This window comes from Strix uralensis, chromosome 21 (genome assembly GCF_047716275.1).
Source record: "Strix uralensis isolate ZFMK-TIS-50842 chromosome 21, bStrUra1, whole genome shotgun sequence".
NCBI lineage: Eukaryota > Metazoa > Chordata > Aves > Strigiformes > Strigidae > Strix > Strix uralensis.
The window spans coordinates 10,391,022-10,409,239 of NC_133992.1; the positions used below are offsets into that span (position 1 = coordinate 10,391,022).

The 18,218-nt window shown below is 49.5% G+C and overlaps 1 protein-coding gene across 5 annotated transcripts in view; it reads left to right on the forward strand.

The window, feature by feature from the left end:
* Nucleotides 1–18,218, forward strand: part of NACC2 (NACC family member 2) — a 63,044-nt gene that overhangs the window by 39,103 nt on the left and 5,723 nt on the right. For 3 of the 5 annotated variants that reach the window (XM_074890967.1, XM_074890971.1, XM_074890970.1), the window contains exons 2-5: nucleotides 2,186–3,112; nucleotides 12,304–12,471; nucleotides 15,310–15,415; nucleotides 15,692–15,789. In XM_074890967.1, the coding sequence (XP_074747068.1) occupies nucleotides 2,248–3,112; nucleotides 12,304–12,471; nucleotides 15,310–15,415; nucleotides 15,692–15,789 (1,237 nt within the window). In that variant the 5' untranslated portion in view covers nucleotides 2,186–2,247. Of the gene's footprint in view, nucleotides 1–433; nucleotides 665–687; nucleotides 1,228–2,185; nucleotides 3,113–12,303; nucleotides 12,472–15,309; nucleotides 15,416–15,691; nucleotides 15,790–18,218 lie in introns of those variants that run through there. The other 2 variants (XM_074890968.1, XM_074890969.1) reach the window with 2 other exon arrangements.

Consider the following 18,218-nt stretch of genomic DNA (forward strand, 5'->3'; position numbering starts at 1 on the left):
ATGCCGGGGCAGGCGGGATGCGGGGGGGTGCTGGGGGATGCTCGCCGCGCCTTCCTCCGGCTGCAGGAGTTAACCAGCAGCAGTGCCAGCTCTGCAGACTGTTTGGAATAGTTTAAATGCTTTGACACTCTGGATGTACTAGATGGCAGGGGAGGCAGTTTACAGCGTAATTCATATGCAAAACTGCACTATAAATTTAAAACCTGTCTCAGTTGCCGTGGCACCACTAAGCATTTCATCAGCATACAGTACAGTATTTCTGCCATCTTTGTTTGCATTGCAGTGACTCATCAAAAGTCTGTCTTGTACCAACACTGAGAGCATTCCTCTGGCACTGATATTTCTCTGTTTTTAAAGCTTCGGTTTGAAACTGGCATTTACTTCAGGTCCCTAATCAAAGGGCTCTATTCATTGCAGAGAGCAGCCTGAATGTTAATCTGCATCCGGCCTATTCATTTAGATGCTGTGCGCTGCCGGGGAGATTTGACTTGGTAAAAGCTTGAGCTACAGCAGATACAAACCCAGGGTTTGATACTATATATTATTTTTTTTTTCCCTCCCCTGAGCGATCGTCGTCGCTGCGTATAGCGTGGCGGCCGGGGCGATCCGGAGGGACGCAGACCCCTGCGGCGAGCGGCCGCGCTGGGGACGGCCGCTGCTGAAGGTACGTTTGCTCCCAGCCAGGCGAGGGGACCGGCAACTTCCTCGCTCGGAAGAATTTTTTTTAACCATGCAGATACAATTAAATTGGCTCCGAGTGTGTTCCCTTTTCTTCCTGTTACCCCGTGGCCTTGCAGATAGGACTTTTTTTTTTTTTTTTCCCAGCAATGGGAACAGAGCAGCTCTTTGTGGGTTATTATTTTCTTTTCAGAGATTTTTTTTTTTAATCTTTCTCAGATAAACTTCTTTTTTTTCCTTTTTTTAAAAAATATTGTTCTTAGAAGCTTTCAGTACTACTTAACCGTAGTTTTTCCTCAGTAGTATCGAAGGCAAACAGGATTTTAAATCTGCTGGACTCTTGCATGGAGCTCGGGGAGGGGGGACGGGGGGGTTTGGGCTCCGGCTTGTGCCGGTGAATCCGCAGTGATTTGCTTTGCTGGAGTTTCAGTGCCCGGGCTGCACTAACGCTACCTGCTCTGCCGTTGCATGGGGTTTGTGCACGAGGTCCCTTCCAACGCGAAGCTTTATTTGGTCGGTGAAAGGAGGAATTATCCCCATGGCCAAAAGGTACAGCTGGCCTTAAAGAGCGGCCGCGGTGGGATGCAAAGCCGGAGCCGTCGCTTCGAGCCCGTTTCATGTGAGGTTGCTCGAAGGGTCCCTGAAGCCGCTCGGCTGGGGACGGTACCCCCAGCCGGGGCAGTGGGCTGGGGGGCTCCGGCTGCAGGAGGGGCTGGGCTGGGGCTCCCCCTGCCCCACTTTGGATTTAGGGGAGAAAAATAAGGAGACAACTTGGTAGGCGGCTCGCTGCAGCACATTGGTTTGTTTTATTGGGGCTCAAATATCTGGCTTAATTTGGAGATAAGCCTCGTTTTGTTGGAGGATAAATCTGTTGAGAAGGGGTTTAACTGTTGAAATGCTCCCTCTTTCTGGTGCAAATGGCAAGATTGCTTTTCAAAGTGCTTTTTCCTGGGAGCTGTTGCTCCGGCAGAATCCTGTATTTATTTCAGGCAGAATGGCACATTGTTTTATAAATATCTTTTCTGTAGTTTCAACATAGCTGCTGGGTTTTGTGTTTCTTATATAATGCTACCCGAGATCTGTCTGACTATCTGACTGGGTTAACGGTTGGACTCAGTGATCTTAAACATTTTTTCCAACCTAAACAATTCTATGATTCTATCTCACGTTTGCTTTACTGTTCACTCCTCTCCCATTACCGTTCAGATTTTCCTGCATAAAGTAAAGCCCCTGGGGGAATAGATCAGTGGTGCTTATTTAAACAGACCGCAACTTGAAGAAAATACTTGCATTTTTGGAATATCCTTTGCCATCCACCAAAAGCATTTCGAATGTTGTTTGAAAACATTGATAAGTAATTTTTATAAGCGACTGCTTTTGTGCATCAGCTCTCAGAGCTTAGTTTTGAGCCTTTGATGTCGAGTGAGGTGGGTTCCTCTGCTTCTGCCTGCTTTGGTGAACTGTCTAAAAATGCTGTGCCTCTCTCCCTGCCTTCTCCCTTTTTCAGATGTGCCCTACTTTGGATATTCCTGCATTGAATGTCTGAGGAGCTCCAGCCGATCCTGAGCCATGTCGCAGATGTTGCACATAGAGATTCCCAACTTTGGGAACACCGTTCTGGGCTGCCTGAACGAGCAGCGGCTGCTGGGGCTGTACTGCGATGTCTCCATCGTGGTGAAGGGCCAAGCCTTCAAGGCACATCGGGCGGTCCTGGCCGCCAGCAGCCTCTACTTCCGAGACTTGTTCAGTGGGAACAGCAAAAATGCCTTTGAGCTGCCGGGTACCGTCCCCCCCGCTTGCTTCCAGCAGATCCTCTCCTTCTGCTACACCGGGAAGCTGACCATGGCGGCGAGCGAGCAGCTGGTGGTGATGTACACGGCGGGCTTCCTGCAGATCCAGCACATCGTGGAGAAAGGGACGGACTTGATGTTCAAGGTCAGCTCTCCCCACTGTGACTCTCAGACCACCATGATCGAAGACCCCAGCTCGGAGCCGCAGAGCCCCTGCAACCAGCTGCAGTCGGCCTCGGCGCCCTACGTCATGTCCCCCTCCATGCCCATCCCGCTCCTCACGCGCGTCAAACACGAGAACCTCGAGCTGCAGGCAGCTGCCCTGCCCGGCCTGCCCGGCAAGCGGCCCCTCGAGCCCGGTGCCCGGGAGGGGACCGGCGGTGGTGGCTCCAACGCCGGTCCCCTGAAGCTCTCCCGTGTCTCCTACTACGGGATGCCCAACCTGGCCACCCTCATCCCCAACGTCCAGCAGGTCCAGTACTCGCAGGGGGAGCGGACGAGCCCCGGCGCCAGCAGCATTCCCACCACCGACAGCCCCACCTCCTACCACAACGAGGAGGATGAGGAGGACGACGAGGCGTACGACACCATGGTGGAGGAGCAGTACGGGCAGATGTACATCAAGTCCTCAGGAGGCTACTCTGGTAACGGACAGTCTCTGTCCTTGGGTTTTCCGCTCTCCTTCAGTGGTTGCTTGGTCCTTCTCCAGCCAGCACGGGTGGTTTTGGTCTTGTTCATCAGGCTTTTGTCTTCAGGGGCTTCGTTTGTTTATTTATGTAGCGCGGTGCACGTGGTGGGCTCGGTGCTGGTGTCTGGGTATGGCGTGAGCAGGTCCCCTCGTGCCATCACTCATGGGCCGTGTCCCCAGCTGAGAGGCTCTTTAGGTAAGAGAGGCTGCGGCCTCCCCCACGTTCAGCTTAGCCCTTTTTTTTGGCTGAGGCCACCAAGCTGCAGCCTGGTGGTTACACAACCTGTGCAGTGGTGACACTGTCCCTTGGCGAGGGTCATCTGAGAGGGACAGTCGTCCGTGGGGAGGGAAGTGTCAGCCCTTGCCAGCCCGGCGGGGGCAAGGTGGTCGGTCTGGGAGTTAGTCTTCAGCGAGGTGCAAGGTACGTTCCCTCTGTCCTGGCTTTTTAGAATAAAATTTTTTAAAAAGTGATGAACATACGACACTTGGAGGAAGGGAGAAAAACATGAAATAAATCATTTTCATAGATGTTGTTAATTAGGAATATCCACAAAAAGGAAAAAAGGACTTTTATGCCCACTGCCTGAAGTGACCCCCCTTTCCTTTGCCAGCCTTGCCCAGCGCATCGCTGTCAAAAAGGGAAAAGCAGTTTGGGGGCCTCTCGATAATCTTTTAGTTCTCTGTTAGGTGAGTCCCTGGGCATGCCTTAGACAGAGGAGGTGGTTTCATTTTGGTGATGCTCAGCCAGGAGCTGCCGGCTGAGCCCCTGGGTGGGTGCAGGGGCACGAGGCCCCTTCCCTCTCGCTCCCTGCGCAGGAGAGGGCTTCCTGGGGTGTGCACCCCCAGCACCTTGCAGGGCTCAGAGCCTGCCGAGGAGCAGGGGCAGGCTGGGGGCACAGAGCCCGAGCGGGAGGGTCGCTGGCGTGCCTGCATCTCAGTCGGATGAAGCTCGCAGCATCCCGGTCGGAGGCTCGGCCTCGGCGCCGTGGCCTCCCCGTCGGAGCTGCAGGTGTTTGTGGCAGCAGCTTTGATCCGCGGGCGCTCCCCGAGGAGGGACATCTTCCCGCCGGCTCTGGCTGCGCAGAGCATCCTCTTGCCTGGAGCCTCTTTCCCCGCTACGGTTCTGCGCTGAAATTGCTGGACTAATTTTGCAAATATTTAACTCTCGTTTGTTGAAGAGTTGGCATGCTTTCCTCAAAGCTGTTTGATTTTATTCTTAAGTAAAGGAGATTTGACAAATATGACCATTTCTGTTACCTAAAGCCAGGCTTTCCCTGAGAACAGTCTCATCCCCACACACTGTCCTATCCCATCCCATCCCAAAGAGCAGGAGCCCAGTGTGCCCTTGGCATGTCCCCCTGCCAGGTAGCAAGCAGATAAGCAGTATTTTCCAAGCATTTTTGCCAAGCCTTGTGCAAAAGAGGGAAAGCAATGTTACTATTTTAATATTAGAAATATTTGCTGAGAAAAGCGGACAAGCCAGTTGTAGAAAATGAGTCTCAAAAGCCTGTCTGCTCTCTCTGCCGTGCTTCAACTCCCAGCAGTTGGTACTGGGTGAGCGAGGGGGAGTGGGATCAGGGAATGGGGACAAGGTTGGGGTCTCCTCCAGGGCCGCCCACCTGGCAGGAGCAGGACCCTGTGCCCCAGCTGCTGTTAGTGTCAGACCGCAGAGAAATCAGGCTGTTTTCCCCCACACTGGTTTTGTTTTTATTTTGCTTTGCGCTTCCCTGCTGTAGAGCATGCAGTGAGTAATGTGGGTTTGCCTTCAGCGCCGGGGCTCGCAGCATCGTTCCTCAGAGCAATGGGATTATACCCTTGGACACGGTGTTTTCCTTCCCCGTCATGGGGCCAGTTCATGCAGTAACAGAACAAAATAAATTCAGAAGGCGAGGGCAGGACCAGCCCCAGGACCATGCAGGCAGCAGCTATTAGGCTGTACCTAATTCTTGTAGTGTGGTGGAGTCGTCCCGGTTGGAAAAGTGAAAAAATGAGCAGCTTTCTTGGGCATTTTTGGAGATGCTGCAGCCATCCAGCCCTCGCGCTGGGCATCCCACAGCGAAGTTTTCCTGCTTGGTTTCTGTAGGGGGAAGACTCGAACCATGTTGTGATGCCGAGGCAGGGTCCGTTCGGGGAGGAGGCAGGTCAGGAGCGCAGCGCTGCCCGGTCCCGCCGTAAGGCTCTAATATAGCACGTTTCTGCTAAAATACCTCTTCCACACCAGCACATTTCAAGGGAGTTTCCTGTTTTAAATAAGCCAGCTGTAGTATCAGGCTTCCTGGAAAAGAGGACACACAAAAAAGAGATTAAAAAATATAAAACCTAAGCTATTCCATTATGGTTTGGACTTGTACAGCTAAATGTGTTTTAATTACTCGGGATAAACTGTACCCTCAAAAGGTGCAGAATAATAAAACCATAAGATGGAAGAGAGAAAGCCAGCTAATCCTGCTCCTGGCATGTAGATCCCGACAGCCTTACAAAGGCCTGGGGGAGGGGGGAGCCCTTTAAAATAGTGATTGCCAAGGTTTCCAAGAGCCCTGTTTGTAAAAACAAAAACAAAGCCAAAGAAGAGCACAGCAGATGAAGCCCTGAATTTCAGAGAGGGCTTTTTTTTTCCCCTCCTTTTTCTCCACTTTTTCCTTCCCCAGCTGAAGCATTGACTCGGCTAATGCTGGCGAGTGTGTGGTGGGATGCTGGTGGCCCGAGTGCTTTGCTTGCCTTGAGCATCACTTGCCTTGAGCATCACCCACCTGGAGCATCACCACCCACCACTCCCAAGGCTGGGGCAGTGTGGGGCAGGGGGGTCACGAAGCTCCTTCTTGCCCCAAGGCTGTGTTTTTTTAATTTATTTTTGTTCACCCCTTTTTATAGTCAGAACCACACCGAATCCTCAAAACTGAGAGACAAGGAGCACATCATCACCTTGGCCAAGGGTTTGATGGTGGTAGAGGGAGTGAGGAGAAGATCTTGTTAAGTGATGTGCCTCCTGCAGTGGTGACACTGGTGTGGTGGACTGGAACAAGTGTTGGACCTGCAAAAGGAGCAGCAGCTAAATGAAAAGATAAGCCCAGTCTTAAACCCAGACTGATGGGAGGGTTAGGTTTAGGTGTTGATAGACAGGGTGGCAGCTTGCAGAGGGATGTAGGAAAAGGTGCCTCAGCTCCCACCAGCCTCTGGCCGCCTTCGGTGGCCACAGCGTCACCGCCACCATCCCCGTGTCCGCCTGCTGCTGCGGCAGGCTGGGAGCATCACAGTAAAATGGCTCCTTATTCTGTAACTAGGTCTGCTTGGGGAGAACATGTGGGCCTTGAGGACACGAGTGAGACTTAATGAGGTTTCTAGCATCTGATCTGAGGAATGCACAACTCCAGAAAATATTAAACAAAAGCAAAGTATTTTTATCCTTGTTAATTACAGCGTCGTGGGCCTGATCTGAAGTGGGTTTCAGCAGGACTTGCAGATGCTCGGCGTTTTTCTGCACTGAACCGCGTTCTTGTCAGTCAGCTTGCTGCTTAGCAGATGCAGTTAATTTAATTTTGACAGGCGCAAGCGAAGTTGTGCGAGGGTCCGTCCTCCTCCCCTGCTCCTGCTGCGCCAGTTTGCAGGGGAGAGGAAAAATCTTTATGCAGCAAATGGCTGGAATGTAAAGGCTGGACTTGAAAGTTATGAAATCCCGAACTGACAAGAGCACACTTCATTAAAAATTCATCTAAAATAGCCATTATAGAATAGTTGTGGTAATTAGCTGAGAGAATAGTTTTCTCTCCTGGCCTCTGATTCCTGACAGTAAGGAAAGAGGGCAAGAAACAACCCAGAATCCGTAATGAGCGGCTCCGGCGGAGCCCGCACGGCATCCCAAACCAAGCCTGGGAACAACACGCTGCAACGGTTTAAATCACGGCTCGCGACGCCGGATAATTGCAGCCGTAATAAAGTAGCTGGTTCTAACTGCGGGAGTGGTGAGCTGAGCCTGCGAGGACCGTGCGGTGGCCGGTCCGACACCGTGCTGCGCACGGAGGGATGCTCGCGAGCAAAGAGCTGGTGGGTGTTTAGGAAATAAAGTGGTCAAGGGAGGATGCCCTGTTGATTCACCAGAGCACTTTTCCTTTGGCTTTTTGTTGAGGGTTTCAAACAGCCCCGCTGCTGGAAGTGCCGACGGGAGCCAGCCAGTGCTGGCATCAGGGACCATCCCGGCACGGGGACCGGTGCTGGCCGCGGCGCTGAGCAGCCGGAGGAAGGCAAAGCCCCACGCTGGGGGTGCGCAGCCTCTGCCCTTTTTTGGCGTTAAACTTCCAGTCCTGGTTTCCTCACCGTAAAACACAGATGTTTAATTTTAGGCTGGCAGATGTTTCACTCCTGGCTGAGAACTGAAGCGAAGGCAAGATAGGGGTATTTATAAACCAGTAATATTTTTCCTATACTAATTCCAGATTACCTCCCTGTATAAATAGGTCACAAATCAAATCTCTACATTCCAGTACGTTGATATAAATGTACTATTTGTAAAACGTAAACCATCCCAGTTGGGACTATATCATATATCTGTCCCTCTGTGCGTGTGTGTGTCCTCTGTGGTCCAGGTTTACGTAGGCAGGCAGATGCTGGCGATGCCGGGGCTGCGGCAGGGATGCTATTTTTGGGGCAGTCCCACTGCCAGTGGAAAATAGGCTAATGGGATAAAAATGTTTGTAAAAATATTGCTATTTGAAAAGAAACTGCTTGATGTGTAGAGAGCAGGGGAGAATTATCCCTGTGTTTGCATACGTGGTGACTGGTGGTGGAGCAGGTGGAGATGGTTTTGTAACCGTTGTGGTGGACCAGGGCTTGTGACTTGTGGTTTTGTGTTGGGGCGCTTAACTTTTGGTTGAGGGTCCATCACTCTGATCTTTCTGTATCTCAGAATCCCATTCCTAAAACAGAAGTAGTTGTTTCTTACCCACAGGTGTATGTTGAAGTTTATATGCAGTAAATGATCAAGAGGAGAACCCAGACTGGTGGGAATTGGGGGTTCATGAGTAATTTCAAAGCCCTGGTGTTTGGATTGTCAGGAACTAAGGAAATAAGTGAATACTGGTGCCAGGTGTGTGGCCAGCAGTTCCCAGCACTGCCAGACCCCAGGCACTCACCCGAGCAGCTAGTTGCCCATCACCGATGAGGGTCAACGGGAGCTGTGTGGGCTCAACATCTCCGGTCCCAGACACGCCGGGCAGGACACACAACCGTCCTGGCGTCACCAAAACCATCGTGAGCTCAGCAAGAAGGTGGGTAACGGACCTCTGAGCTGGACAGTATGTTTTAGGGACAAGGAGGACACGTGCTCCCAGCATCACGCAAAGCCCGGAGCTGCGGAGCACTGGTAATTCCCACAACTCCAGCTTTTCTCTGAGTGTGGACTGGTGGGTTGGTTTGGGGCTGCTTCTTCAGCCAGAAAACCGGGGATATTGCCCATTCTGGACCACTTGTTGCCAGCTGCAGCGTCCATGTAAGTTTGAGATGAAAGCATATATCTGAATAAATAAAATACACCAGCGTTGGGCTGGCAGCTCTCATTGCTTCCTCTGTAATGATTTCCTACCCCTCTCCGCTAGCTGGTAGGCTCCTTTCTTGGTCGAGAACAAAACTGTATTAAACAATACTTCACATTGTTTGCCCTTTCATTCAAAGGGAAGGAGCCGCTGCCCTCTGAAGATACAAATTAATTAGAAGCAAATACTATCCTGTTCTTCAGAGCATAAAGGCCAAACAGACTGGCTTTCTTTGAAAACATGGGACCAAAGTGTCTCTTGTATCCTGCTTCTTTACATAACCGATTGCTATCTGCTGAATTGAGGTGGCACTGAAAGGCCTAAATCTTTGGTCGTTTTTGTTTAGTATCATTGAATAGTGCTTTAATGGAAACAAAGTCCAAAAAATTATTCATGCCCTTGTTTAATAAGAGATTTATAGACAGCAAGCCAGCAGGACAGATGTAACCAAAATAGAATAGTGGATTGAGTTATGCTTGGTCTTTTTAGCCTGAATTTTAGTTTGTTTTATGAAGTATTTGATTTCACAGGAAGAAATGTAAACTTCTCGATGGCTTCATGTGTAGGAAGTGAAATGTCTTCAAAAGCAAAGAATTTCTTCAAGGCAGGATTGTCACCAACCAGCGTGGCAGCGTTGTCTTCCTGAAAAGCTGCTTTTCTTTCAGGAAACAGGTTTGACACCAAATCCTTCAAAATTTCTCCGGGAAGGTAGCGTGAACACAGTGTTTATGCTGATCTTTCTCTTGCTTGCCTCATTATTGCTACCTTAGGATCTCTTTGGCCCCAAAATTGGTTTTTATTGAATGTTTGCCTGTGGAAGGTGGTAGAGCAGGCAGGTTTGTCCTTGTCCGCTGTAGCTGTTTGCCGCTTGGATGTTGTAGGTGTTTAATTTCTTCAAGTGACAGCAGTCTTGGTGGAGAAGCGGGCAGGGGGAAGGTGTGGCTGGTGGCTGCTCAAGTCAGCTCTTTTCTGTTCCCATTAGAGCAATATTGGGTCACAGGCTGCGAGGACCTTCTGCCTCTCCTGCTCTGAACTCTGTCTCATTTAGGGTATTGATTGCAACTACTTTCCCTGGAGACCTGCAGCCTTTATATTGCTTAAGATATAACTGGAGGCCTCTAAGAAACTTTCTGAGAATCCATATCAGTCTGCCCAGCTTCCCTTCAGCAGCTTAACATCCGCCGGTTTTTAGCTGGTGATGAATATCGTGGGTGCTTTTGACCTGAGTCATGAGTTAAAAGTAAAGATGAAATATTAAAAATGCAGTTTTACACGACCTGCATGGAGTGTTGTGCTTGTGAGGGGCTGAGATGGTTTTCCTGCTCCTGCCGGGCAGCTGAAGCAGTGGCTCCGTCGAGAGCCCGGCGCTGCGGAGCACTCGCCCTGACGACCTGCCTGCAATTAGCAGCAGCCCCGTGCACGGGCACGGCCTCATCCTCACCTGTCCTGTTGCCTGACGGCTCAGGGATGTACATTTAGCACAAAAAACTGATGCCAAATTCAGTTTTACCCCTAATAGCCTCATTCACCTTTTTGTTGCTGCCTTTGGGGACCTTGGACTTCTCAGTCTGGTTTCTGGGGTTTATTGGCAGAACGATAGCTCATACGCAGTGTATATATAATTTTAGCTTTTAGTTCAGCCTGTGTGTGACCAGCAGCTGACTGTGGTGTCCATTCCTGCTGCTTCCTCTCCCCTCCAGATTTGTATTTATTTTGCAGTGGCCCTTGTGCTGCAGCCTGCCTTGGTGGGAACGCCTTGCCAGAGCCAGAAAGCCTGTGAAGGACAGCAGAGTGGGCCCTCGCTGGGTGTTGGTTCCCCTGTACCCAGTGCCCCTCTGCTTTTGATTTGTTTGAGCTGGAAAATACTAGTATTTAATTGGATATACTCTACTTATCACTCTTTGAAAGCATCAGAAATATAGGAGGTCTTTGAGGTGCTTTCTTGGTGTAAGCTGGTGACTCCCACCTCCAAGGAGAGGGTGCCTGGGTGCTTGGGAGTGCTGTTAAACAGGGAAATATTGCAGTTGGTGAAAATTCTGTACGTCAGTGGAACTGCGCATCAGCACTACAAAGCCCTGCCACTTCGCATAGATAATCGGGCTGTGATGGCAAGAGAAGTTAGTTTAAAAACATCACGTGAATTGTTCTGCCGCTGGTTGGTCCTCAATCGCTGAAGGAAACATCGCTCTGCCGCGGCGTGGCTCCACGAGCAAGGGGCATCCTCCTGGTGTTCTGACTTTTTAGGGAAGGAGGGAGCGATGCGAGAGGGATGCTTCCAGCCCTGTGCCTGCGATAGGATGCCACGGCACAGCACGGCGTCGCGGGCATGTCCTAGTTAGAACACTGCTCCCATTGTACGGGAGTCATCGCCCTTTGGTTACTGCAGCAACAAGTCTGCAAAACTTGTTATTTTATCTAGAGAGAGGAAAAGTGGCCCCCAGAACACCAAAATAATTGCGGGAAAAGACACCTCTTGAGTAGGAGACATTTTGAGTTCAGAAATGCTAATTGCTGGGGTTTTTTCTCCTCTCTGTATTCACAGATATTGAAGTACGGAGCTGGGTTGGATTTTATGCGTGGTGCTTGTCACATTATCAAACAGTTTTGAGGGAAAAAAATGGATCATTGTAGAGCTGGGCTGCAATTCAGCACTGTAACTGTTCCCACCATGTCCCAGTGCAGCTGGAGCTGATTATACCCGTGTCAGCCCTCTTTTGCTGTCAAAATTTGTAATTTTAAGCAAGCCTGTGGACTCACACTGTAAATGTGTTTTAAGCGAATCTTCTGTATGCCCACAAGACCCAGGCCTGCGGCGTGCTGGTAGGAAGCTCGGTACTTCCAGCTTTTGAATGTTAATGGTTGTAATGGGCAGTGGTGGGCTCCAGGGATGGTACGTTGGGGCAAGTCACAGCTGTGTCCTGGCAAAACCCAGTAATTTGGTTTTGAAGCCACAGCTTAATAACATTTTTTTTGACTCGTTGGTTGAAGTCTCTCTTGTTGTTGAGAGGAAACGTTAGCCTGCAAAAGGCAGAGTAAGGGAAGGCGCTTCAGAGAGCGAGTTGGAGCTTGCAGGAGATGGCTGAGGGAGGCTGCGGTGACCTTTCTTGGTGCAGTGGGTATCTGCAGAGTCTGGCTTTTAACTTCATCAGGAAAAACATCAAGAGAAGTAGTTATGGTACTGCTGCAGGTATTTATCAAACTCGGGCAATTTAGTGCCTGTTTTAGAAACCCCTGGTGAAGTAACCTGACATTCTTCTGGGAGCGTTTGGGGAAGCCAGCTCCATATGCTGCACTTGCAGAACGATGCCAGCTGTGCAGAGTTGCCCGTTTTCATAAATGATTAACTTAGGAAAAGTTAAAGCATAATCAGATTCTAAGAATCCCTCTCACAGAACCCGAACGCGCCTGCAAGACTGCGGTGGTAGGTGGTGGGGGAGACCAGGGGATCTGTCTATGCTTCCAGGTGGCATCTGCCCAGCAGCCGATAGCCCTAGTGAATGGGTGTACTTCAGGAGGGAGGAATATTTCCAACAGCTACGTGAAAAAGTCAAAATCTGACTTTCTGCTAACGTGGTGCCTGCATAATAAATTGTTTTAATGGGTTTCCCTTTTAATTTTTAAGTTGCTCAAGAGAAGCCAGAGCAGATCCCACTGGAGAACCGTTCCTGTGTCCTCATACGACGGGATCTAGTTGCTCTCCCAGCCAGTCTTATCAGTCAAATCGGATACCGTTGCCACCCAAAACTCTACTCAGAGGGAGATCCTGGAGAAAAACTTGAGCTTGTTGCAGGTAATGGTGGGGTAACTTTTCTTTGCTTGAGAATGCCTGGGGATCGCTGATGTTTTCCTTCTTGAAATGTGGTCTTCATCTTGCTTGCACTGTTGCTGGAGTTGTGCATCTTGTGTGCCCTTGCTGTGTCTTTCTGGATTATTCATCACCAATCATCTTTTAAAAAGTTCTAAGTTTCCTTTAATTTGCTGATAGAAAAATGTGTCATTAACAGGCTTTATTCAATTGAATTAATTTAGCATTTTAATTTAATTCTCCAGCTTGTGTTCTTCCTGATTGGTGTGGGCTGCATCGCAATTGTGTTTTGATTTAGATGCACAGATCTAAAAAAAAAAAAAAAATCCAGCAAACAATCTATTGCATTATAAGATTTGCAAAGCAGTGGAGATAAAATTTGTGTCAGCGAACAAGCTTTGAAAAACCTGTTTTTTAGAATTGGGGGTGTTACTAAATGGTCAGATGCTGCAGTAGGAAGGAAGAGAGGGAATTGGGTTTGGTTCTTTCTTCTATCTTTATTTTCATTTGGGGGGGAATTTACAATATTGGGAGAATTCACTACTTCTCTATAAACGATTTGTGGCCAACTTGAGGTGGAAGATGGTGCTGTTTAGCTTTTAAAGATACTGGTGTTGTAGAGCTGGATAAAGAGGAATGAAATCCAGTGGCTGTGCCAGCCTGCAGCCCGGGCACCCCAGGTGCGGCACAGAAGATGGATATTTGACGGGGGTGTCCAGGTCAAATTCCAGTTTAAATAATTATATTCTGCTTTTATGAATTCTCCCCAGCTTCACTTCGCTGCAGTGGTCCTCTCAGCTTATAGCCCATGCTGTTGTGAAGTTTTTTCCCTTGGACGTAGCCATGTTGAGGTGCAGCAATCTTTGCTCGACCACCCCTACCTGCTGCCCACGGGGGGAGGTTTAATTAATACCTGTAAAGCCGTTGGTACAAAAAGGACATGTGGCAGTGCAATCTATCCAAATCAGTTGTCCTTTCTTTCTGGTTATTTATCTCTTGGTGAGTAGCGTGATTTTATTTTCAGTCTGTAGAAGGAATCTGCGTTTCAGGGGATGCCCAGGAAAGTTTCCATCTGATGGAGGATGGGTCTCTGATGGAAGGCAGGAGTAAAACGCACACGCCGCAGCACAGTGTACAACCACAAGCGTTTATTTTGTATCTGGAATATTCATTTTGTACCCATTTACATTTTATGTGAGACTTCTTAAAACCATCAAGTGGTGCAGGTTATTTTCACAGTGAGAGCTGCAAATTGGCTTGAGGCAGCTCTGCTTGATTTACATTTTTCAATCTGGAAAAAAAGTAGATTAATATCACTAACCGATAGTGGCTGACTCGGTTATTTTTGATTTATTAAAGTGAAGTTACCCTCGGTAGTGTCTGGTGTTCCCTCTGATGGCTTATCTCTTAAAATACCACTGCTGAAGAAAGCTGATTCCTGTCTGAAACCTGGTGAGACCTGGGGGGTGGCTCGACCCCGGAGCACACAGGAGGATCCCGCAGCAGAAGTTTTCCTCCACTCTGCATTCGGAGTATTTTCCTTTTGTCTCTGGTTTTCATGCCATGATTGATCTCCAGACTTCAGCAGCTCCCTCCGAGAGGGTCTTCAACAACCTCGCAGCCGTCGTAGTACATCTGAAGGACAGATGCTGTGCATGGAAGAGGATACGTGGAAGATACCTGATGAGAAGTGGGATGGCTCAGAGATCTGGAGTGATGCTTGCTATTTTCTGGGGCAGGACTGGTGGGCTGGGCTGCCCGCAGCAGCAGGGAAGGTGCAGGCAGCTGCCTGCTCCAGGGAGGGGGTTGAGCTCGGAGAGGTGCTGGGCGCCTGCCCCGGCACAGCCCGCCGGCGTGGGCTGCTCTGCAGCTCTGTCTTCATCCGGAAGATCAGGGACAATCATCTGCAGGCTTTCCTGGAAATCCAGGAGGTAATTTTATTTCTCCAGTAGATGTTTTTATGTCTTGAGAACAAAGCATGTTCTGGATCCAGATACGACCCATTATTTAATCTTAATTAAAAGCAAATACCAAAGCCCTCTCATATAACAGCACGCTTGAAAAATAGGATAACCTCCCCCTGCAAGCCAGTGCTGAGGCAGGAGCAGTTTGGTCTGTGTGAGCTATGTGCAAAGTAAAAAGGTTTGATAAGAAACCTGCTGTAAAGCACTGCCAAACCCCTGGACGTGTAAAGCTGCTTTGGCAGGGGCTCCTTTTTCTTCTGGAGAGAACATCCTTAAAGGCAATGTATTTCAAAGTCAGCAGTTCCTGTGCATTAGAAGGAAAATTCCCTGCTCACCAGAAGTATCAAGAGGTGTTGGGCTGGGGTTTTTGGAAACAGTTAGATCTGTAGTGTAACTGAGTGCCTTTTCTGTGCTAGCTGGGGTTTTTTCTTTCCAGCTATATGTTCTACGATCCTTCAGTTGAGAAAAGAAAAGGCCAAATGGATTGGGGTTTTCTTCCTTCAGAAAGAGTAAATAGTCTGATCTGTAGATACAAAATCACAGAATAAAGTCTTGCGCTGTGTATCTTTGCAAAAAAAAAAAAAAAAAAGGAGTCCTTTCATTTCATTTCCATAGACTTCCCTTCTGTACAGATAAAATTATGAATTATTATTACCTGGGACTTGCCAAGGCCCTGAGGGACTGGAACAACCGTCCCTGCTAGGCTTTTGCAGAAATCCTGCCGTCCTTGTTTCGTGAGGAGCACGCTCCCTCCCGTGTCACACCAGCTCCAGGAGGAGCGGTTTGGTGGTGGCTCGGAGGCGGTGCTGTCAGCGAGGCGAGGGCTTAATTTCGAATTCTCCCTCTCCAACCCTTCCAGGCTCAGGTGTTTACATCACCCGGGGGCAGCTGATGAATTGCCACTTATGTGCCGGTGTCAAACACAAGGTCCTTCTGAGACGTCTTCTGGCCACCTTCTTCGATCGGTATGTCCTCCTGCTCTTTGTGCCTTCCCAAGGGATTCAGATTATTTTCTGGTGGTTTAGCCATGTGTCATGAGCGTTTCATCCTCTGTGCATGCTGCACTGATTTCTGTGCTTTTTCTTAATGATGCTTGAACCTGAGCACCAGGTTTTCCACTTCCTTACCTTAAAACCCTGTAAGGTGGTGATCCCTCCGTAAGAACCTGCAGGGAAGAGGACAAGGCAGTGGCTGTCTCCTGGAGTCCCCGCTGTAAGGCTCTTCCTTTGCCTTTCTTGCAGGAACACGCTTGCCAACAGCTGTGGAACTGGAATCCGGTCCTCCACGAGCGATCCCAGCAGGAAGCCCCTGGACAGCAGGGTCCTTAATGCAGTCAAATGTAAGGAGAGAGATTTACTGCTGCTCGGTTGGAAAGGCACGCTGAGAGCAGAGCCCAAACCTAAGCAGGGAAGGCCATCTCTGTTGCATAATAATGGGAACTATAGATGGTGAAGTTAGGTGATAGGAAAATTGATTTATTTTCTTTATTTTGCATCATTTTGGGGGGCTGAAGTTAATTTTTGGTGGGTTTTGGCAGTATCTTAATATGAAACATTATTGCTACTTGACTAGTTTGCTATATTTTAAAGCACTAATTTTGCAGTTAATTATTTTACAGATAGGTGCTTTAAAAAGGAATTTGAAATTATGTTTTTGGCAATATTCAGAGCTTGATGCCACTGAAACAGGCCCTCTCTGTGCATTGGCTTTTATGTCCCAGGGTCCAGCTCGCATTTGGATTCATCCAAGTGCAGGGCTCTGCCAAATCCCCTGGTTTACAGGAGCAGAGCGTACAGCTCCAGTCCATCTCCCAGAGGCATCTGCAGTGCATCTCGGAGGTGCTGGCCCTGCGGTGCCTGAGAGCAGCCTTTTGGGGTGTTGGTCTTCAGCAGTAAATGGGCTCCTGGGAATCAAAAAACCGGCTGCTTCAGCCCTGGTAGCACAGGAGGATCTGCTCTCCACCTCGCTGGTAGCCTTTCTGTTAGTTTTACAGTCTGTGTCCTTGAATATGTTCTGTAGACTTTTTTTCTTCTTAAAATATGTAAAATGAGAGCCCTGCTGCAAATAATTGCCTTTCGGAAGATTGCACAAAGCAACAGGAGCTTTTGTTGTTAACGTTTGAACTGCAAGCAGTTCTGCATCGTGCCACGTGGCTTGGCTAGTCGGTCTGTCCTAGTGTCGACCCGTTGGGCTCTGTCTCAGAGCCGGGGGTACAAAAGGTTCAGCTGTTTGACACCCTCCTGCTGTCCTGCAGGTAAGATCCCCTGTGTTTGCGTGATTACACAGCGCCCTAACTTTAGCCAGGGCTGGGATGTGCCGGGTTACCTGCTTCACTGTGCGTATTTGTGCCCAGTGTCTGGTGTTTATACAAGAAAAGGAGAGTTTTGTTACTTCCATCAAGGTAGTTTAATTATTTATGGCAGGCACCAGAAACAAATGGTTTAATATTTGGCTCTTGCAGTCACTGTTGAGTACAAGGAGTGTGCTGTGGGACAAAAGGGATCTGCTGGTGAGTGAGGACCTGGGTGATGTAGGAAACCCTGATGGGTTAGTGCAGCGGAGCCTGCTTACCGTGGACTTGATATACAGTGGAAAGCAATGTGTTCTCTCACCCTCACTGAATTCTGGATAGTAAATCTTTATGTAAATATTGCGCTGGAAAATGAAACTCTAAGCAGTTTTTTTATTATTATTTTTAAGATTTGGAAGATAAATCTTTCCTCTCCCTAACTGTTGCTGTGCTGCTGAACTCCAGGGGCCTTCCAGCCACCCTCTGAGATCTGTAGCACGTGAAGAGAAAGGATAAGACGGCAGATGTCCAATACATAAAGACAAAATCCCTAAGCTGTGCTGTTGGTGCTTGCCCGTAGCTTGTGCGTGGCGCTCTCCTGAGACAGCCGCCCTATTAGCAGATTCCCCCTGGAGAGTCCTGGGCCTGGACCTTCCAGCCTTGCTCCTTGCTGAGGTTTGCAAATACCTTCAGAGGTTGGAAAGGCATCGCTGTCCGGCGACAGTGCCGACAACACGCTGTCGTGTGTCAGGGCATAAGGTGACTTCTTACTGCCTGAGTTTTACCCCACGCACAAGCTTTAGGTGGTAGTTACTCACCATGGCAGTTCCTTGGATGTTGCTCCGTAACAGCAGGTGCTCGGCCCCCGCGGAGGAGCAGGGCTGCAGCCGAGGTACTGCTGGGCTTCTGCAGGGTACGTGCCAGCTGACGTGCTGCTGCTGGGACCTCGGAGCAGCCGCACTGGCCAGGTTGGTGGCCCTGCAGTGGCCAGCACAAGGTGTGGGACAGGCAGAGGATAGTCCTTTGGGCAACCTCCTCTGCTTGGTCGAGAGCAGCTCTGACATTTTCCAGCCCCACAGCTGTGCCTACACCACCGTGGTTTTAAGAGCCAGTTAATGGATCTACTGTTGAGGAGTTTGTGTTGGCCTTTTCTGTGCCCATCTCTGCTTTGGGCCATCCCAGCGTGCTCTGGCTCCAGCTGGAGGCTGCAGGCAGGAGCCTGGTACCTCTGGGGCTCGCTGGGTTCCCCCTTCTCCAACCCCCTTCCCTGTGCCACTTGGGGTTTTTATGCCTTCTGGTTTTATCCCTTCTTGATTGTCTCTATCTCGAGCTGAGGAGTCTTGGTCTGTACGTCTCTCCCTGGGAGAGCTCTGGCCCCTGGGTGAACCTCCGCTCTGTGGCATCTGCCCACGCTAAGCCTTGCGGCAGGTCTCTAGGCCGGGGCAGAGGCTGTGATCATGCAGCCGCCTTCCTATTGC